This window comes from Mesoplodon densirostris, chromosome 4 (assembly GCF_025265405.1).
Source record: "Mesoplodon densirostris isolate mMesDen1 chromosome 4, mMesDen1 primary haplotype, whole genome shotgun sequence".
Classification (NCBI taxonomy): domain Eukaryota; kingdom Metazoa; phylum Chordata; class Mammalia; order Artiodactyla; family Ziphiidae; genus Mesoplodon; species Mesoplodon densirostris.
Genome location: NC_082664.1, coordinates 147694496 through 147716409, shown reverse-complemented (window position 1 = coordinate 147716409; position 21914 = coordinate 147694496). Strand labels below are relative to the sequence as shown.

Here is a 21914-nt window from a genome sequence, read left to right as displayed (position 1 = left end):
TACCTACTCTCTCTGGGTCTTTCTGTTTACGAGAGACACAGTCTCGCCTCAGGCTGTTCCTGGGTGTTGGTCTAACATACATGGGGATAATTTCTGCTTTCCCAGCAAACTACCCTACGATGTGACCCCAGAGCAGGCTCTGGCTCATGAAGAAGTCAGGACACGGTTAGACAACTCCATCAGGAACATGCGGGCCGTGACGGACAAGTTCCTGTCAGCCATCATCAGCTCTGTGGACAAAATCCCGTGAGTGCTGTCAGCTGTGACCCTCTGTTGAGCCCAGAATTAGTGGCCTTCTGCTCCCTGGCCCTTCTCACTACGTTTTGTCCACCCCACAGTTACGGGATGCGCTTCATTGCCAAAGTGCTGAAGGACTCTTTACATGAGAAGTTCCCTGATGCTGGTGAAGATGAGCTGCTGAAGGTAAGACTGAAAGCTGGCACATTCTTGCCCTACCAATAATAGCCCTTTGAGGAAAAAGTTCTAAGACTAGGCCTGACCTTAGACTTTCATTAAGGACCTTAACCTAGATTTTGTCAGTAGCTCGCCGTTGATTGTGAGATTTTGAAAGTGTTTTTAAATAGTAAATGATACCTCTTTTAGTTCCTGTATAGTTCCTGTGTTGTTTGAATGGCACACAGACCTCAAACAAGTAGAGAAGATGGATTTTCCTGTCTTGAGATACATTTCTTTGAGTCCTATCTTTTCGCTGAAGAATTGCTCCCTCTGCTGGTGGCCAGGTGAATGGTAGCAAGCACAGTTGTTTCCACTAAGGCTGTTGCTGATAACTCTTTCTTACTCAGCTATGCTCCCTCCCTTTTTTTTTCCTTCTTCTTCTTTTTTTTTTTTTTAATCTGAACGCTTTTTTCTTCTCTCCTAGTTCTGTGCTTTCCTACAGTGAGGCCTCGATTCTAGACTTTCTGTTCAGGTGAATTAATTTTATTTTTTTCTGAATGAAACTCTAGGGGAAATGCTGTGACTGTCCTTGAAATCTTCTGTGGAAGAGATGTGTGTTGAGTGACTTTAATTTCAGAGGCATGAACTTGTGCACCTTTGAAGTCTGCAGCATGAGGATGATGGGGGTTGGACAGGTTATGCTCTGCTAATTAGGTCGTGTTTAAGGATTTATTTTAGCTATGTTCATTAGCTTCTTAAAATGAAAGCCCATCAACCTGAAAATGAAAAGTGCATGTGGTTGACAGCAGCCTTATTTGCTGCCATGGTATGTGAACAAAGGATGCCCTAAAATGCTCAATAACAGACTTTAAGTCTGTCATTTTTACCTTCTGAATCTGCTCTTTCATTGTCGTGATTTTCAATTCTGTTCTCATTTTTTTTCTGCGTCCAGCCAAGGGATGTTTGGTCATTTTAGTTTCAGGCCTTGAGAGAAAGAGAGAGAGAGAGAGAGAGAGAGAGAGAGAGAGAGAGAGAGAGAGAGTGTGTGTGTGTGTGTGTGTGTGTGTGTGTTGGTTAATTTTTTCTCACAGGACCACATTTTCTGGTTTTCTTTGCTAGCAAAGTCATTTATGGCTTACTTGGTGGAATGGTTTTTAACACCCATTTCTTTTTCCTCTGTTCCCAGATTATTGGTAACTTGCTTTACTATCGATACATGAATCCAGCCATTGTTGCTCCTGATGCCTTTGACATCATCGACCTGTCAGCAGGAGGCCAGCTTACCACAGACCAGCGCCGAAATCTTGGCTCCATTGCAAAGATGCTTCAGCATGCAGCTTCCAATAAGATGTTTCTGGGAGATAATGCTCACTTAAGCATCATTAACGAGTATCTTTCCCAGTCCTACCAGAAATTCAGGTAAGGGGAAAGGGACAAGGTACTTGACAGATTCTGTGGGCGTGTTTCTAACTCTGAAAGTAAAGACAAGATTAAATACCACACCCAGCATTCCCTGGACTGCAGTGTTGTATACATCTCATGTGCTCAGAGCTCCAGGGGATGATGGAGAGGATGTTTGAGCTATTAAAATGTATTCTTATGAAATAGACTGTACTTAACATAAAAACAATGGTCTATGTTAGGTACATGTTACTTTGTAACCAGAAAAGAATTGGAGAGTGCTTTTTTTTTTTTGGCGGTATGCGGGCCTCTCACTGTTGTGGCCTCTCCCGCTGGGGAGCACAGGCTCCGGACGCACAGGCTCAGCGGCCATGGCTCACGGGCCCAGCCGCTCCGCGGCATGTGGGATCCTCCCGGACCGAGGCACGAACCCGTGTCCCCTGCATCGGCAGGCAGACTCTCAACCACTGCGCCACCAGGGAAGCCCTGGAGAGTGCTTTTAATATTTGTAAATTAAACATTCAGTTGCGAGTTCAAGTTCGGGACAGTTGTCTTAGAAAGTTGGTTCTGCTAACAACACAGGTGTTTGAGAACTGTTTTAAATTATGGTTGAGCAGTTCTTGTGGGTAGAACTAAAACGAAGTGGAAAGAGAACCAACGTCCCAAGGCTGTCAAGCACAACGAACGTGTGGCAGTTTCTCTACAGTTAACTGTCTTGACTGGCTTCTGTTTGAACTCACTGCCCCAGAGGTTTGTGGGATGTCCTTCGTCAACTTCTCACACATGTGTCACTTGTTGGGGCCTGGCTCCTGTGTTTATTTTCAGACGGTTTTTCCAAACTGCTTGTGATGTCCCAGAGCTTCAGGATAAATTTAATGTGGATGAGTACTCTGATTTAGTGACCCTCACCAAACCTGTGATCTACATTTCCATTGGTGAAATCATCAACACCCACACTGTAAGTATTTTTCTTTAATGATTTAATTTCATTGCTCTGTCTTAATTGCCTTCTCCGGCTGCTGCCTACTATCTCTGGAAGCCAGAGATCTCAGTTTGATCTTACTGACATCACATCTGCCTTTTTGTTTATCTTCCTTTGCTTATTATTATTAACTTTCTTGAAGTGATCCCCAGGCCACCTGCATCAGAATCATCTGGGCTGGTTATTAAAAATGAAGTTTCCTGAACCCCACCACAGGCCAGCTGAATCAGAATCCCCATGGCTGGGCTTCAGAATCTTTGTTGTGACCCCTGATATAGTGACTTGATAAAATACTGTTTTTACTTGTCCTTCTTTTTACCCTGGCCCTCTGTCTTACTTTTCTAACATGACCTAGAATACCAACTTTTTCCTCTGTGTCACCTTTGAGTGATTTTCCCTTGGGTACTCCTTCCCCCCCCCCAATTTTTTATAATTCATTCCTTTCCCCCTTGGGGGCATATAGAACAGGAAGTAAGGAAATAAAATGAATTTCAGGGATTGTCATTTCTGACGCCGTCACCTGGGGTAATAGCTTCTTAAGGCTTTGCCGAATACCCCTAAAATAATGATAATGTTGATCTGATGCACTTTTTCTGAATTAAAAGATATTATATATTGGAAACTTTAAGTAAAAGTATGAATGTGAGTCATTTGAACTGGTTGTAGGGAATATTGATGACTTGGATATTGAAGTCTGTGAGTTTCCTTGTTCTCTCTTATATAGGGTACACTTAAATCCTTTATATCTGTAAGGTTGAGAGAGTACCAGTATTTCCTCTTCATATGTCGTAACATATGTCATTCATCACGGGCCAGTGTGTTGCTTTATATATCATATTGTTTATTTGGGTTAGTTTGTTGAGGATTGGTTTTTCAGTTCTTTGAATATGGGAGTTTTGTTATCTAACCTCTTTTGTGTTGTTAGGCATTGTGGATGGGGATGGGGGCTAGTGGGTTGAGGGTGTAAATGGAATTGATCCCTGGATGTTGGATGCAGCTCCTGTTAGATCACCAGGATGCCATTGCCCCGGAGCACAATGATCCAATCCATGAGCTGCTGGATGACCTTGGCGATGTGCCCACCATCGAGTCCCTAATAGGTAAAGTTCCAACTTAACTGCCCAGAAGCTGAGAGGGGAGCTTGGCAGCAGTGATGTAATTGTCACCTCCTCTGTTTCCACACTGTTCACGCTCTGAATACACATCAGGGAAGAAAACAGATGTGATCCCTATCTGTTAGGAACTGAAGTCCAGTGGAAGAGATCATTTTAAATGCATAGATACATATAATCATGTAACTAGAAATTTATAAGTCCTATAAAGGAAACGAACAGAGTATTTTTTTTATATTTATTTATTTATTTGGTTGCACTGGGTCTTATTTGTGGCAGGCAGGCTCCTCAGTTGTGGCAGGCGGGCTCCTCAGTTGTGGCATGCGAACTCTCAGTTGCAGCATGCATGTGGGATCTAGTTCCCTGACCAGGGATCGAACCTGGGCCCCCTGCGTTGGGAGCATGGAATGTCAACCACTGTGCCACCAGGGAAGTCCCTGAACAGAGTATTTTGAGAGAGAAATGTTACAGGGTTGAAATGATTTCTCAAACATTTGTGAAGTTATTTTATTATGTATCCTTTGCCTTTATCATTTGGCATAATATTTTATTTCTCAGTAAAAGGTGTCCTCACCACAGTGTACATATAGGCTTATTCAACTACCTTCTTAAACTTGCATTATCTTTTACTTGAATTATTATCTGCTCTCCAATGTCTCCTCTGTTTACGGTATTGATTCTTTCTACCCTCCCAAAACTTTAGGAGAAGGCTCTGGCAGTTTAAATGACCCAAATAAGGAGGCACTCGCTAAGACAGAAGTGTCTCTCACACTGACCAACAAGTTTGATGTGCCTGGAGATGAGAATGCAGAAATGGACGCTCGGACCATCTTACTGAAGTGAGTGTTGGAAGGAGGAGGAATGGAGTAAGTGTAACCCAGTGATCCCTTCTGTCCCTTGGACTCGGTGAGTGAGTCCTCTTGTTCATCCTTAAAATGATCATCTCAGCCATTTAAGCCTCATACATTTCCAGTCACCTCATGTATTTTACTTGACACAGGGCTTACTTGCCTTATTTGCTAATAGGATGCTAAAATGAATGTATAGCTTGGAAATCCTAACCTTGGTACCCACTCTGTCATAGCTGTGTAAGTAAGCCTGGGGCTTTGCATACCCTGCATTAGGGCCGCCCAGTGGGACTCTGTGAGGTAGTGTTTGTTCTGCTCCTGTTGAGGTCCATTCAAAGGAAGTAGAACACCTGCTAACGTTTAAATGCTTCCCACACCTCCTTTTAGCACAAAACATTTGATTGTGGATGTCATCCGGTTCCAGCCGGGAGATACCTTGACTGAAATCCTAGAAACACCAGCCACCAGTGAACAGGTAAAGTTTGGGAGTTTACCATATACCACAGTAAGATGCATAGGTGCTCCTGTGATAGGCACGTGACAGGGCTGAGGAGATGGGACATAGGTGGCGAGAGGTGGTCACTGGAAGGTGGGCCTGGATGCGGTAGCGTTTAGGGCTTATTGAGAAAGTTGTTGGTTCCTAAATCCAGAGGTGGTTGTTTCTAGGGCACAAAGCTCACTGGCACTTACGTGCAGTCTGTGTGTGTGCTTTAATTTAACCTGAGGCAGAATCAGCGAGTCTGCCCGGTAATTTATTGAATACTATATAGTTAGAATTTTGTTAAGTGCCTTGGTAGATAGGAGAAAAGAATAGAATGTGGCTCCTAAGTTCGTGAACTTAGTCGGAGATGTGTGACATATGCCCCTGAAACAGTTAGAAAACCATTGAAAATTCACTGTGGTTTTGGCCCTAAAAATGCTAGAAATTAAAGCAAGAGGCCAGTGAGGAGCAAAGCATCAGGGAGGTATGGGACTTGAACCAAGCTTACAAAGAACATGCATGTACGACAAGAGGGATGTTCTAGACCAGGGAGTCCCCATGAACAGAGGCACAAGGGAGGGCAGAGCATGATGTGAGCAGACCTACATATGTGGAATGAAGGTGTGGGTGAGGGTGAGTAGTGAGAAATTAAACATGAAGACAAGTTATGTAGAACCCCAAACTTAGGAATTTGGCACCAGAGAGATAGGAGTAAAGGGCCTGTGTAACCTTTGGGACCATTTGATATTGATTAATTTTGCAGTGCTGTCGGAGCAGATGGTAGTTGAGTCATCTATGTGTGTGATAGGGTTCCACGTCCAGTTGGGTGAGGGGTGGCACGGCAGTGGGGAGGGACGGATGGGTCACGTTTAAGGCTTCTGTTTCATGTTTATAAAATGAGAAAAGTAAGTCAAGTCATTCGTTTTCAAATTTTTGAGCATGGGAATCCTTTTCATTACGTAACAATGTATTGGGAAGCCCAACATATAAAAGAGGTAAAATTAGAGCTACTCTGGCAGCACCGGGGATGGGCCCTTGGAAGCCCACCCTCCAGAACTCGTGGCATCCCTGGGAAACCCTTAAGGCTGCACGGAGGACTATTTGAAAACCAGTTTTAAATGAATTGTCAGCTTTTAGATGCTATGACTAAATACTCATTAGATATGTGTGAGGGGCAGGAAAAGAGGCATAACCAGTAACTGCAACTGGTTTAACTTGGAAGGAAGTTTGAAGTAGGGAAGAAGGAACTGGTCTTTACTGAGAATCTGCTATTAGTTAGGTGCTTTCACCTGTGTTCTTTCCTGTAATCCTTGCACTATCCCTATGAGGTGAGTCTTTTCATCCTCCTTTCACAGATGACAAAACTAAGACCCCTAGAGGTTAAATAACACCCAAGATCATTCACTTGTAGTGGCAGAACCAAACTTGAATCAGGTTCTGTCTGACTCCAGTTTATGCTCTTTGCGTTATCTGATGAAGAGTAGTTTTGACATTAGAAGAAACGGAATATTGGGAAAGGAATTGCTCCAGTTCGGGAAAAATTACAAGTCTGAACTACAAACCTTTCCAAATGTAAACATCCCCAGTACAAACAGTTCAAAATATGGTACCAGAGCCTTAGCCATATGCTGGGATCTATCAGCATAGAGCTGATCATTGAAGTTTTGAGAGAGAACACTTACAAAGAAATGACCATGGGCCACTTGGAGGTACCAGCCCATGCTTAGGGAAAGGAAAAAGTGTGGAGAAGATGATCAAGGCAACAACTAAGAAAAGGCACTGGATTGGGGATGGGCGGAATGGTAACGAGAATTGGTGGTGAGAGAAGCCAGACTGCGAGGAAAGTGCTGAAAGAATGCAACAGCAAGTGTGGATCATTTGTTGGGTGGGAACATAACAGACAAATGTTGGTTTGTGACTAGGAGAGAGAGCAGATATGAGAAGGGTCTCTTTACTGGAGTTTGCAGCATGTTTGAAAGCAGAGGGAAGGCTTGAGTGTGATTCAGCTGGGACGAGGTAGCAAAAAGGGTTAGCAAGAATTTACTGACCACTGGTGTTGCACTGGTGTGGTTATAACGTTCATCAAGCCGGGTTTCAAATAAAATTAAATGATTTCCATGTCCCCAATGTGATAGGGAAAAAATGAGGGGTTTTGTACCCAGTGGAGTCCAATCTCCTGTCCAGGAAAGAAGCCCTAAGAAGCCAACATCTGACTTCATAGATGTTTCTCTTCTAGATGAAAAGAGAGCTGCCTCTGCTTCATGCAGTTTCTTTGTCAGTTGTCGGGGGTGGGGGTAAGTTTGTTCCCCTCTATTTCCGGAATAGAGTTGTTTGTTTGTTTTAAATATTTATTTATTTATTTATTTGCTTGCTTGCATGCGTCGGGTCTTAGTTGTGGCAGGCGGGCTCCTTAGTTGTGGCTCTCAGGCTCCTTTGCTGCATGCATAAACTGGAGTCAGACAGTTGTGGCATGTGAACTCCTAGTTGCGGCATGCACTGTGGGGTCTAGTTCCCCGACCAGGGATCAAACCCAGACCCCCAGCATTGGGAGCGTGGCGTCTTAACCACTGTGCCACCAGGGAAGTCCCCCAGGATAGAGTTTGAGAGCTTTATAAATTCAAGTGTGGTTCAGTGTGGAGACCTTGCCACGAACTTCTTTTTCTTACCATAGGAAGCAGAACACCAGAGGGCCATGCAGAGACGTGCTATCCGTGACGCCAAAACTCCTGACAAGATGAAAAAGTCAAAATCTGCAAAGGAAGACAGCAACCTCACTCTTCAGGAGAAGAAGGAGAAGATCCAGTCAGGCTTGAAGAAGCTAACAGAGCTTGGCACCGTGGACCCAAAGAACAGATACCAGGAACTGATCAACGACATTGCCAGGGTACAGCATTTGGGGGACAGTGATGGCCTGGCCACGTTTAAAGCTGTCTCAGAGGCTTGTGAGGAGACAATAGCTGTTCCGGTGACAACATACGTTCAGTTCAACATACCTTCAGGAGAGGAAATTAGAGTCCTGTCCTCTGGGGAATCGTTTCTGACTCTTCCAACATGAGGTCCTAGCCTGCCCTTTGATGGCTTATTCCATGGCCTAAATTAATAGGGAGAAAACCTTAATTAGAGCTTCCTATGTCTCAGTTTGTCTTTGGCCTTAAAGAATTCTTCCAGATCTTTTTAATGATTACTGTGAAATATAAATTGACATCAAGTTGATCATCAAATCCTTGATTTGTGTGAATCTTCTCAAGTAAGGGGCTCTGGTGCAGGCTGAGAACTTTAGGCATCCTCTGCTGTCGCCCTAAAATCACACCATGCACAACTGCAAGCTTGGTAATTGTTATATTAAAGTTATCTTTTTCTCCCTCTCCTGACAACATATTTAAGAGGTTTAAACCAGCTTGCAAGTCGATTATGAGAATGTGGAGGTCTGTAAAAGTAACACATTTCCCTGCCTCATTAAATAGAAAAGGGGAAAAAATTGATGAGATCTGAATTTCTTTGTTAATTTTTGAACATAAAATTGCTAACATTTTTAGATTCCACATATAAGCAATATCATATGATGTTTGCCTTTCTATGTCTGACTTACTTCACTTAGTATGATGGTCTCTTAAGTCCATCCATATTGCTTCAGGTGGCATTATTTCGTTCTTTTTTATGGGTGAGTGGTGTTCCATTGTATATATGTGCCACATCTTTTTTATCCATTCCTCTGTTGATGGACATCTGGGTTGCTTCCATGTCGTGTCTATTGTAGATGGTGCTGCAGTGAACATTGAGGTACACGTGTCTTTTTGAATTATGGTTTTCTCCAGATATATGGGCAAAAATCTTAAAAAATTTTCGAGATGAGTAAGAAAAAAAGAATTGCTGTCTATTAAAAATGTGTGGTCAAGCAAGGCAAAGTTAAGTGCTGCTGGGTTCTAGTGTTAATGATTCAAGAAGCACATGATATTATTTTTGTAATTTTAATAATTATGTCTCAGGATATTCGGAATCAGCGGAGATACCGACAGAGGAGAAAGGCTGAATTGGTGAAACTGCAGCAGACGTACGCTGCTCTGAACTCTAAGGCCACCTTCTATGGAGAGCAGGTGGACTATTATAAAAGCTACATCAAAACCTGCTTGGATAACTTAGCCAGCAAGGGCAAGTGAGTATTTTTTTTTGAAGAATCAATGTCAGGGGAAAAAAAAGTAGAGACAACTGAAGTGACATAGGAGAATTTTACTTACAACACACTGGATCTATTTATTGCAATAGTCCTTTATTTTTCTTCTAATCGTTTGTGTAATTTCCTAGTTCCATTTGTTATGGTATGATGTAAATAAATAATGTGTGGAGGATTTCAAGGATGCCTATTTCTAAGCATCCTGTGTTCCAAAATATCTTCTTGGCCCTAGAAATTAAAGAATCTTGGAAAGGGATCATTTAGTGGCCCTCAAACCAGGTTGTGCCTCAAAAATCACTTAAGGAACATCATAGTCAATTAGATTCCCTGGCCTCTACACCTCCTGGACACAGGCTCCCAGACCATGATTTTTTTACAGCTGCCAAGGAAGATCTGATGCAGCCTCCTTGTTGCTGGCCACAAACCATTCCATTCAGCCTGACCATTTTATAGGGAGGGAAATTGAAAATCCAGTGAGGTGAAGTGATTAAGCACAGGTTCTGCTTATTAGAAGGGTTAGTTTATTATTTACTCCAGACTTTTCATTTTGAGAGTTTTCAAACCCCAGAAAGGTTCAGTGAATAGAACAATAAACACCCATATACCTTTCACCTAGATTCACCTGTACTTAACATTTTGCCACATCAGCTTCCCCTCTCTGTAGCTTGCTTACTCTTCTGTCTGTGCTTTTCCTCTCCCTCCTTGAAGGCTTCATGGAGTGAGGCAGGGCTGTTGTGAAGTGGTGAAAATCAGGTCCACCTAACCCAGCTTGCAGAGTTGGTGCCTGTGTCCTTTTGAAATGTCCCCATCATTCTTTGAGCACTTCTTGACTTTGTGGCACAAGATGTTTCTGGTTCAATTTGTACTTTTCCCTCCCTGGGCTTGGAATTAGCTATTTCTCCAAGCATCCCTGGTTCCTTTTAATAAAGAATGGTATTTAGAAACCAAAATTTAGGCACTGGTTGTGCTCAGTGCCACAGAATCATTTTTGTTTCAGGCCTTCTAAGCAGACAGAGCTAGGTTCTCATTTCTTTTTTAATGGCTGCATGGTATTCCATTGTATAGATAAATATAACTATGCTTAATCAATTCTCCATTAATAGACATTTACATTGTTTCCAGTTATTATAAAAAGTTCTGCCCCAAATAACCTCTTGTACATACGTCATTTTGCAAATGTAGGCATGTTTTTGAAGATAAATTTCTAGAAATGTAATTGCTGGGTTAAGATTTTTGTGCAGTTGTGATTTTGATAGATATTTCAGTTGCCAGCCATAGGGATTATTACCTTTTACACAACTACCAGCTTTTCTGCCCCAGTTCTTGAGACCCTTCCCTTGAGAGTCCCAGATACCATTCTCATTCATCTGTATTCTTCCCTTGCTTACTCTTCTTACCATTTCTTGCCTTGATTATCCCAACAGCCTTCTGACATCTGTTTCTTTTTCCTTGCTCCCATTCCTCTGTAATTGCTATGCTGGCTTAAATGCTTTTAAAAATTTCGTATTCTAAAATATTTTTATTTTTTCTCTGCACAGCCAAGGGGCTTAGAGCGACTCCCTTGAGATTCAGTACAGTTCCCTCAGGCTGGCGTTAGAAGCCCTCACACTTACTTTAGGTGCTTAGGTTCTGAGAGGGACATAGAAGGATTCAGACACTGTCAAATTCATCGTATGTTCTCAAATGTATAATTTAAATCAAAGACAAAAGCAATTTAGTAATGTTTCCCTGTTTTGCAGAGATATTGCTTAGGCGAATCCTAGCATTTATTTGCCATTTTAGAATTGATTTGTTACTTATGCTTGTGTATGGGAGATTTGTTTTCTGACCTCATATCCTTGAGTTACCAACAAAGATTCATAGTAGATAGTTACCTATAGAAAGTGACATAATGTGATTTTTACAGGGTCTCCAAAAAGCCTAGGGAAATGAAAGGAAAGAAAAGCAAAAAGATTTCTCTAAAATACACGGCAGCAAGACTACATGAAAAAGGAGTTCTTCTGGAAATTGAGGACCTGCAAGTGAATCAGTGAGTATTTGCTTTTTAACTTTGTTTTATATATTGATTTTTTTATTTCTGCATTTGTCATATCTTTATCTTATTGACTTTATTTCTCTTATCTGGATAATCATTTTTATATTTTATGTGTGTTTATAATTGATTAATTAAAATAAGTAATTAATTAATTATGTGCAGAATTTGGCCTAATACTCAGAGTTAATTTGCCTGTCATAGAAGGGATGTATTTCTTTTCCTTGTTTGTGGAACATTTGTCTCAGGACATCCTACTTTTCCTCTTTAAAGCAGGAAGCCATTCCTTCCATTTTTTTTTTCTGTGCCCAAACCAAGGATAAATAAAGAATAACAAGAAGAGGAGTGTACTTTATTCCAATTGAGGCATGAACCAGGGGCTTACCCTCATCTTCTTTTCTGGGAAGCACCAGCTTGCTTTACATGTGGTTGATGGACCTGACCTGACTGACCATCCTCCCTCAGGTCCTGGCCCAACTGCCATTAAGAAGCATTTTATTGAGTACCTGCTCAGTCAACCCTGTGATCTCAGGCAGCTGAGCTTTCTGTTACTGTGTTTAAATTTTTTTAATTTTGCTTAAAAAAACTTTTATATTTTTCTGATTCTAAAATAATATGTATTCACTGTTGAACTTTGAAAATGTGGTAAAGCATAAAGAAAAAGAAAAAGCACCTATAATCCAACAAGCCAAAGATAGCCACTGAAATCATTTTAGTATATTTTCTTCTGTGCCTCTATTCACATAAAGATTATCTATGATTACTTACTTACCTTCCTACTTTTTTTTTAACATAAATTGGGATGATACTGTTTATAGTCATGTATCCAGCTTTTTCCTCATAACATTGTGAGCATTTTTCACATAGTTTGAAAGTATCCTTTTTAATGACTACATAATATTCCATATTGTAGTTTTAATTTAGCCATTTACCTATTGTAGAATATTTTAAGTTGATTTTACTTTTTACATTATTACACATGTGATAACACCTTTATATGTAAATCTTTGATTCTACCTCAGATTATTATTTTTTTTTGTATGATAGATGCCTAAAAATGTAATTTTTGGTCAGAGTATAAAAATATTTTTTTATTGTAAAAAACACAAAACATAAAATTTACCATCTTAACTATTTTTTAAGTGTACAGTTCAGTAGTGTTAAGTATATTCACATTGTTGTGCAATCCAGAACCTTTTCATCTTACAAAACTGAAACTATACCCATTAAATAACAACTCCCCATTCCCCTTCCCCCCAGCTCCAGGCAACCAACATTCTCCTCTCTGTTTCTATGAATTTGACTCCCTAGGTGCTTCATATAAGTGGGATCATATAATACTTGTCTTTTTGTGTCTGGCTTCCTTCACTTAGCATGATGTCCTCAGGGTTCATGCATGTTGTGACCTGTGACAGATTTCCTTCCTTTTCAAGGCTGAATAGTTTTCCACTGTGTACATGTACTACATTTTGCTTATTCATTCATCCATTGATGGACATTTGGGTTCCTTCCACTTTCTGCTATCATGAATAATGTTACAATGAACATGGAAGTATAAGTACCTCTTTGAGACCCTGCTTTCAATTCTTTCTGATGTATACCCAGAAGTGGGATTGCTGGATCATATGATAATTCTATTTTTAATTTTTTAGGAACTGCCATACTGTTTTCCATAGCAGTTGAAAAAAAATTTTAATTCATATATATTGCAAAGTATTTTCTAGCAGTATCTAAAATGTGTATAAAAGTGCTTACTTACCTCACTACTTCTTTGCCATCATTGAGTAATAAAACAGTTTTTGATATTTTTGAATTAATAGATTAAAAGGTAGCATTTTAAAACTTTGCACTTTTTAGAATTCTGGTTGAGTTTTTTAGTGTGTGTTTATTTTATTTATTTATTTATTTATTTTTGCGGTACGCGAGCCTATTAACCGTTGTGGCCTCTCCCGTTGCGGAGCACAGGCTCCGGACGCGCAGGCTCATGGCGCACGGGCCCAGCCGCTCCGCGGCATGTGGGATCCTCCCAGACGGGGGCACGAACCCGTGTCCCCTGCATCGGCAGGCGGACTCTCAACCACTGCGCCACCAGGGAAGCCCTATTTGTTTTCTAATATTTATTTATTTTTGGCTGTGTTGGGTCTTAGTTGCGGCACGCGGGATCTTTCGTTGCGGCGCGAGGGCTTCTTTCTAGTTGCGGTGTGGGGGCTTGTCTCTAGTGGTGGCATGCGGGTTTTCTTTCCCTAGTTGTGGCGCAGGGGCTCTAGAGCGCGTGGGCTCTGTAGTTTGCGGCATGTGGGCTTGGTTGCCCTGCAGCATGTGGGATCTTAGTTCCCTGACCAGGGATCGAATCTGCTTCATTGGAAAGTGGATTCTTTACCACTGGACCACCAGGGAAGTCCCTGTGTGTGTGTGTTTAAACAGGGCTTATTATCTATGTTTTCTCTGATCATTTTTTCAATTGGGAACCTTGGTCTTTTGGGGTTTTTTTTTTAGTTGACCACTTTATGCCATTTTTCAAATCTGTTTTATCATTTATTATCTCCTCCCTTCTTTTTTGTCATTATCTGCCACTACTGTTCAAGTGCCTACTGTTATTTGACTCTTCTTTTTAATTTGCTACCATGGGCTTAGGAAACATGACAAACCAAACCAGTTAAGTAAAATTATTTATCACATAAAATAAACATCTTTATAAAGGGTCTCCTATTGAGTAAAATGCATGTGTTTTAGTACATGGATTTTGTAACCTCTTAATTAGCTTCTTAGTGGCCCTCTTGCATCCTTCATGGTTCTCAGCTCTGTTCACAATATATCAGTTTGCTCTGTAGTTGAGTTCTGGAAATCTGGGGTGACACACTTTGATCACCTGGGGAACAACATACTCCCACCTTCTGGTGCATTAAAACTTCTGGGGATGTCAGGTGTCCAGAGTGAATGATACCCTAAATATTTTCAGTAATAGCAGTTTATATTTGGTGGTACTCAGTATGTTTATATCTGTAGCACCTACTCCTTTCAGAAAACCTCCTCTCTTGGTTCTTTTCATTCTGACCATCCCCACTCCACCCCCCCACCCCCCTACCTTTTGTTTACTTACCTCTTCCAGTCCTCAGACACGCATGGATTCAAACATGTATCTTTTCCTCCTCCTTCTAGCCCAATTTCCTCTTTATTTTTTTTAAACATTTTACTTGCAGAACATAATTAGTTCTCTCTTATTTATTTATTTAATTTTTGGGTGGGGGGTGGGGGCTGCATTGGGTCTTTGTTGCTGTGCGCGCGGGCTTTCTCTAGTTGTGGCGAGCAGGGCTACTCTTCATTGCGGTGCGTGGGCTTCTCATTGCAGTGGCTTCTCGTTGTGGAGCACGGGCTCTAGGTGAGTGGGCTTCAGTAGTTGTGGCACGCAGGCTCAGTAGTTGTGGCGCATGGGCTTAGTTGCTCTGCGACACGTGATTTCTTCCCCGACCAGGGCTCGAACCCATGTCCCCTGCAAGCGGATTCTTAACCACTGCACCACCAGGGAAGCCCCCAATTTCCTCTTGATTCTCCTTTTATCATTAGGTTTCAGCAGTGGCCACATGGAAGGCCAACAGGATTTCTGACATCAACCCTTCAGAGGCCATGTGTGGCCTTCCTCAATGGTTCCTCTTCCAGTAGAAAGCAAGTGCTGCCAGGAGAGGCTGCCACCCTTCTCTCCAGATCCCAAAGCAGATGATGCTTAGAGTAGCAATCCCAGGCTGCTTCACCTGCAGAAGTACTTTGCACCTTTATTTTGTATGCCTTTTCACTCTTGAAGACTTTATTCATCTCCTTTCTGCATTTCACAGAATATTTTTACATGAGAACATGAAAATCATACCCTTACGATGTTGTGTTTCAACAGGTTTAAAAATGTTATCTTTGAAATCAGTCCAACAGAAGAAGTTGGAGACTTTGAAGTGAAAGCCAAATTCATGGGAGTTCAGATGGAGACGTTTATGTTACATTATCAGGTGGGTTTGTACCAGGTAAAACCGAAAGCTCTGGGTGTGAGGTAGTTGTGTTCTTGTCAAGGTAGGAGAATGGATGAAAAGGAGACCCATGTGGGGAAAGCTGCCCAGAGTCAGCAGTGAGTGAGCTGAGGAGTTTTATGTGTCTGATTTGGGCGGTACAGGTTGGAAAGCTTTTGCAGATGTGTAAATCTTCAGAAAGCATATCTGAAGTTTACACTTAAGGTCGCCACTAAATTGAGCTTATACCTTGGACTTGAACAAAATGCTTAGGTACATATCTTTTTTTTTTTTTTTTTTTTTTTTTTTTTTTTTCAAAGTATATAACTTTTTTATTTAAAAAAGCAAACAAACAACAACAAAAAGAATAGTACCGTAGCATGTTCACACTCCCATATATGTTAGGTACATATCTTGACAGTACAAAATTATAAACCTTCTCAGTAGCTTGAAATCTTATATCTATTTTTTCCCTCTCATTTTGGTTTGATATAGGGGCTTAAAGGTGTACTTCCGACAAGATGTGTGTAAATTGCATCTTTGTAAACTGAATCCCATTTTATTTATTTATATATATTTTGAGGATTTTTTTTTAAGAGAAAACAACTTTTTACTGGAATCTGACTTAATAAATAGGGATCACAGAACAAACAACAGTGTGAGCTACATCAGAATGAAAAAAGAAATGATGGACCTGGATTTCCAATCTGAAACTATTATGCAATATAATATTTTTTTTCTTGCCATGCCACATGGCTTGTGGGATCTTAGTTCCCCAGCCAGGGATCAAACCCAGGCCCTTGGCAGTTAAAGCGCGGAGTCTTAAGCACTGGACCACCAGGCAATTCCCCCGAATCCCATTTTAAATTCAAAAAGAATTCTGCAGTGAATCATTTTGTAACATAACTATCCCTAATTTTTATTTTGAAATCTCTCTCTCTTTTTTTGCATTGAAAAATGTCAGGGCAGGGCCTCCCTGGTGGCGCAAGTGGTTGAGAGTCCGCCTGCCGATGCAGGGGATACGGGTTCGTGCCCCGGTCTGGGAGGATCCCATATGCCGCGGAGCGGCTGGGCCCGTGAGCCATGGCCGCTGAGCCTGCGCGTCCGGAGCCTGCGCGTCCGGAGCCTGTGCTCCGCAACGGGGGAGGCCACAACAGTGAGAGGCCCGCATACCGCAAAAAAAAAAAAAAAAAAAAAAAAAAAAAAATGTCAGGGCATCAGAAGGATTCCTAGGTAATGTCCAGCATCTGTTAGTTTTATGAACACAGTGCTTCATCGTTGGTACCCACACAGGGCTGCTCTCCATGAAGCTGGGCAGGGGCCTTTCTCTGAACGTGCATTTGGGCTCTTGCACACATTGATCTCCCTTAAATGGGGGCTCTCCCTCCCCACCCCTTATACTTCCATCATTTAATGAGGACTTTCACGTTGTTACAACCCCTAAAGCTTGCCCCACCAGCAAAGCCACAGTTTTTTTCTCCTTCACTTCCATAGCCTGTAGAGACAACCCCTGTTCACCACAGGCATTGACTTATTTTCCTCTTAACTTCCAAACTGCAGACTCCTTAAGGACAGGTAGTATTTCTTTGTTTCCTTCTCAGTGACCAGTAGACCCTCAAAACACGTTAACTGTACAGATGTGAAATGATTTTGTGACGCACATAGCTAACTCAAGTCCTTACACAGAAAAGATCCTATTATTCCCTCAGTTTCACCAAGTTCACGTAGGCCGCCCAGTCTGCCTCAGGTAGTGTATTCCTCCATGCACAAATTCATTAAGTGCAGAATGACTGCCAGGTGCAAGGTATTATGTGAGGTGCAGGTGATGCACCAGGGTCCTCGTCCTCACAGAGCTGCTAGGATTTTTCCGAAAGATGAATTGGTTGAACTTTTGGGATCCCTTCAAGCCCTTTGACTCTTGCTTTCTCATCACCCCTCTTCCAAAGTTTAGGGGTGCAACCACTCAGATTTCCTCAATTTGTTCTGGACAGTGGAGGGTAGTGGGGAAAGCAGAGGCTTTGCAGTCAGATCCAGATTCACCACATCCAGCTCTGTACTGTCGGGCAGGTCATTTAACATCTCTGAGCCTCAGAAGCCTCATCTTTAAATTTGAGATAATCATACCTGGTAGGATTTTTGACAGGACTTAAAAAGACACTATCTAACGTGCTTCCACATTGTGGAACACATAGTAAACACGTAAAAAACATTTAGTCCTCTCTTTCCCCTTGCGTTCAGGGTATAAAAGCTTTGTCATTTGAAATAGAAATTAAGACTCTAGTAGACAGTGTTGAGACATTACTGGCCTTATCTTGTTTTCAATTGTTAGTATATTTCATCATGGATTAAAATGCTATCACCTTCTCCAGGTGACACATCACTTAGACGAACTAGGCTGCAGGCAGGCAATTCCATAGTTGGGGACTTGTTTCTCACCCCAGTTCATACCTGGAGCACAAGGCATGCCTCATTCCTTCTGGATCCCTCCCTACATTGTGTCCTTCCTTTTCTTGTTCCACAGACCTGATTAACTGTCAGAATGTTTTTTTGAACAGGACCTGCTGCAACTACAGTATGAAGGTGTCGCAGTCATGAAATTATTTGATAGAGCGAAGGTAAATGTCAACCTCCTGATCTTCCTTCTCAACAAAAAGTTCTACGGGAAGTAATTGATCATTTGCTGCCAGCCCAGAAGGATGAAGAAAGAAGTGCCTCTCGGGCTACCTTTCTAGGGGTGCTCCTTTACTCATAGGAAGCAAACACCCAGCCCACACCATTGCCTCAATCTGATACACCCCCAGTGCCACGTGTTTAACCCCTCTTGCTCAATGGGACATTTTTTGCCCCTTGTTCATAGGGAAATTGTATTTCAGGCTTAGTCTGACCCTTCTTATTCCTGCATTTTCTTCTGTCCCTTAAGAAAGAGTGGGAACTCCCCTAAATCTCTCATGTTGTTACAGTCTTAGAGGTTGCATTACTATATTGTAAGCTTTCATGTTTGTTTCCAGTAGCAATAGGGATGGTGGGATTTGAATTCTTGTTATTTAGAAGTGGAAGCCATTAGCACCAATAACATACATACATATAAGACACATAATTAAAATGTCAGGTTATCCATAGTTATTAGGTTGTCATTTAAAAGTAAAGTTCCTTATATTTCTGTTACATCAGTAGAATGGAAGGGTACGGGGAGTCATCGGTTCTCTTCCATTCTGTTTTCCTTTATGGGTGGGAGCTAAAAGAAGTCACTGTTCTATGTTCAAAGGAAGCATTTCTAGAAAGAGGGGGATATTTTTTTTAAGTTTCACATTAAATTTGGGCAGTTCTGTTAGTGTAACTCTCTCCTCAGTGGATGGGAGAGGCCCACTGATAAAATTAAGCTATTTAGGTAAATTCGGAATGGTCTGAGCGCCTGCTTATTTGTGTTGGTGCAGAGATTGACTAGATTCAGGCAGACAGTCCACTCTGTTCCTGTGGCAAAGGAATGGGTAAGCCCTAGCGTAGAATGTAATTGTTTTCAAAACTGTTTTATATCTTAAGAGTGTCTTATTAAAGTGTAGATTTATTTCTTAAAATGTGGGTAATAGGAATTTTAAAGATTTATATAATGCTTCAAAAGCCTTTAGAATACTGTAAGAAAAGGGTTTTTTTTAATTGGCTTATCTGTATATCTGAACTCTTAAAACTTTCTTATAGCTAAAACACTAGGATTTATCTGCAGGGTTGCAGAGAGATAATCTTGCCTTAAATAGACAGAAACAAAAACAAACAAAACCAGCCAACTGATGTTATACTTGATATTAAAATCTATTTTTCCCTATTTCTTTTTCTTTTCTCTTGCTGCCCACACTGTGCCTTTATTTCATGAACTCCAGTTTTTTAATTTAGTCACAAACAATCCAATTCTAAACATTGAACTTAAGAAGCTTTCATTCTTAGATTAAGTCATATGCTTTTAAAAAAATCTTTTTATTCAGGAAAATATATTGAAATCATGCTACTGAGCCTCTATTTTCTCTGATGTTTTGGTTCAGTATTCTTTTATCGTAAAACATAAACTAACATTTAAAAATTTACTGATGTATATTTAAAGCCAATAAACTGTTTCATTAATAACAAATTATGTGATGTGTCCCAATTACAAATGTAAGTGTTGGAAATGTGGTTTTCATGATAGACTGTTTACTCAGTCAGGTCCACGGGTGCAAATGTAATAGTTGTAGGAGTCTACACACTCCAGGCAGCCCACAGGCAGCTGAAGAGGTGAGGTGTGGAGTGCCACGGAAAGAGTCTCCACTACCTTGACCTTGTTTTTTGTTGTATTTTGGAAAACAATTTTTTAGTAAATATTTTCCTCAGATTAAAAGAAGATATTATATAAGTAGCATTGTCTCAAAAACTGGGACCAACCAAACTGTCAACCCTTTTACCTTAAAAGATGGTTCTCATCCCAAATGCATGTCATGACCCAAAGGCCACATCGATGACAGACAATGAGCAAAGTTCACAACTCCTTTAACAAAATATGTTTCAGTTATTTGTAAGGATATACTTCCCTTGACACAACTTCTAATGCAAAATAGCACAAAATACACTTCAAGAATTTTGATGGTAACTATGTAGAATTAACCGTGTTACCAGCGTTGAGGATGCCCAGACGAGCTCAAGTCATGGCACTGAAACCTTGTAGCTCTTATTAATTTTAATTTATTAGCTATAGCAGTCTCTGTCTCAACTCTCTCCTTCTTTGACGTTCTCTTCAACCAGCCGTCGTGACATTTACCATGAATTTCCTCCCTCAAGAATTTGGACTGCCCATCAGATTGTTGCTGCACACAATTGCCTTTGTATCTTTGTATGAAATAAAAGGCCATTTGTTCGTTTTTGTGTTTCTTTTTCTCAGTGTCATTGTTAGCAGTTCCTGCAAAACAGTGTTAACTAGAGTGAGATTTAATAATTGAAAACCACAACAAAAACAACCCCTTCATAGTCTTTCTGAACGAACAAACGCAGGTCAGCTATCTCAAAGCAATTTTTAACTCGTGAGTTTAGCCTTTTTAAATGTAAAATGCTTGAAGTAGCCTCCACATAAAAAGAACTGGGGCGGGGGGTGGGGAGGTGGAGAACTAACATAATGTCACTTAGTTCTTTTTTTTTTAATCCAAAATTGTTTTTAATCATTATTGGTGGGCACTTCAATGTCAGCTAATGGCTGGAAGTTTCAAATTACAGCAGCATTAAATGTTGTTTTATGACAGTAGCACCCTAGGTCATAGTGTGTCCCTCAGGGGACTTCTATGTTACATACAAGTCACCAGAAAAGACTAGGGGAAGTTGGATATGGAAAAAGTAAACAGCAGCAAAAGGGAGGAAAAATGGTTTCCTTTTAAGTACGGCCCCGGGGGGCACCCTTACTTAACATACAAATTCATATGGAAGCATCCTGTTGAGTCTTTGTTTTGTTTTTATTTTTTTGGCTGCGTTGGGTCTTCGTTGCTACGCATGGGCTTTCTCTAGTTGCAGCGAGCAGGGGCTTCTCTTGTTGCGGAGCACGGGCTCCAGGTGCACGGGCTTCCGTAGTTGTGGCTCGAGGGCTGTAGAGTGCAGGCTCAGTAGTTGTGGTGCGTGGGCTTAGTTGCTCCGCGGCATGTGGGATCTTCCTGGACCAGGGATCAAACCCGTGTCCCCTGCATTGGGAGGTGGATTCTTAACCACTGCGCCACCAGGGAAGTCCCATCCTGTTGTGTTTTTAAATTGTGGCCAGGCTATATTGGAAAATCAGTGACAATATGAAACAAGGGGGGAAACGGAATAATTCTAAAGTAAACATAAGTGCAAAATTGGAGGTGATGGTTTGTGTGGGTGGCTGGAGATCCCACAGACCTCTGAGGAAGAGTGACGTGGTAAGAACCTGGGCTTTCCTGGCAGTGGGCCCTTCTGGAAGTTACCCCTTCGGAGCCTGTTTCCTCATTCCGAAATGGGGAGATGCCATCGAGTACGTGTGTTACTGAAACCTGAAATACACGTTAACAACATGCTCTACATTGTCCTGCAAAGAAATCGAGGGAGTTAGGAAGTTGCTTATCAAGTATAACGATGTTAAGTAAGGAGACCAGGACAAGAGGAAAATAAGAGGAGGAAGGTGGATAGCACCTGGGGTGATGCTCGGAGAGAGTGGCCACCGTGAGGCCTCGCAGAAAGGAGCTGGGGCGCCTCAGCAGTGCTGCAGACACCGTGTAAACCTGTGTAAACCGAAGAGAATCTGAGAAGACTACACCCCTCCACACGTTTTAAATTAGGCATCCAAATTTTTTGTTTAAATTGTATAGTGTGTGATTGCCAACATATTGTGAATTTCCAGGTAAAAATTACCTCACTCTTAAAGGTATCCAATGGAACCCCCTATTTTATTTTTTAATACTTGTGTGTTATTATTATTAATTGCAGATAGCACCCCACTGTGTATGAGAAGGAGAAACTCCTCAGTAGAACACTGCAA

The 21914-nt window shown here is 41.3% G+C and overlaps 1 protein-coding gene across 1 annotated transcript in view; it reads left to right on the top strand.

The window, feature by feature from the left end:
- The window catches only part of IQGAP1 (IQ motif containing GTPase activating protein 1), a 106337-nt gene extending 86039 nt beyond the window's left edge, over positions 1 to 20298 (top strand). The window contains exons 27-38 of the mRNA XM_060097438.1: positions 106 to 246; positions 339 to 423; positions 1583 to 1815; positions 2623 to 2755; positions 3777 to 3879; positions 4595 to 4730; positions 5127 to 5214; positions 7892 to 8104; positions 9207 to 9373; positions 11298 to 11420; positions 15310 to 15418; positions 17971 to 20298. Coding sequence (XP_059953421.1) covers positions 106 to 246; positions 339 to 423; positions 1583 to 1815; positions 2623 to 2755; positions 3777 to 3879; positions 4595 to 4730; positions 5127 to 5214; positions 7892 to 8104; positions 9207 to 9373; positions 11298 to 11420; positions 15310 to 15418; positions 17971 to 18084 — 1645 coding nt within the window. The 3' untranslated portion in view covers positions 18085 to 20298. The remainder of the gene's footprint in view (positions 1 to 105; positions 247 to 338; positions 424 to 1582; positions 1816 to 2622; positions 2756 to 3776; positions 3880 to 4594; positions 4731 to 5126; positions 5215 to 7891; positions 8105 to 9206; positions 9374 to 11297; positions 11421 to 15309; positions 15419 to 17970) is intronic.
- Positions 20299 to 21914: the final 1616 nt, after the last annotated feature.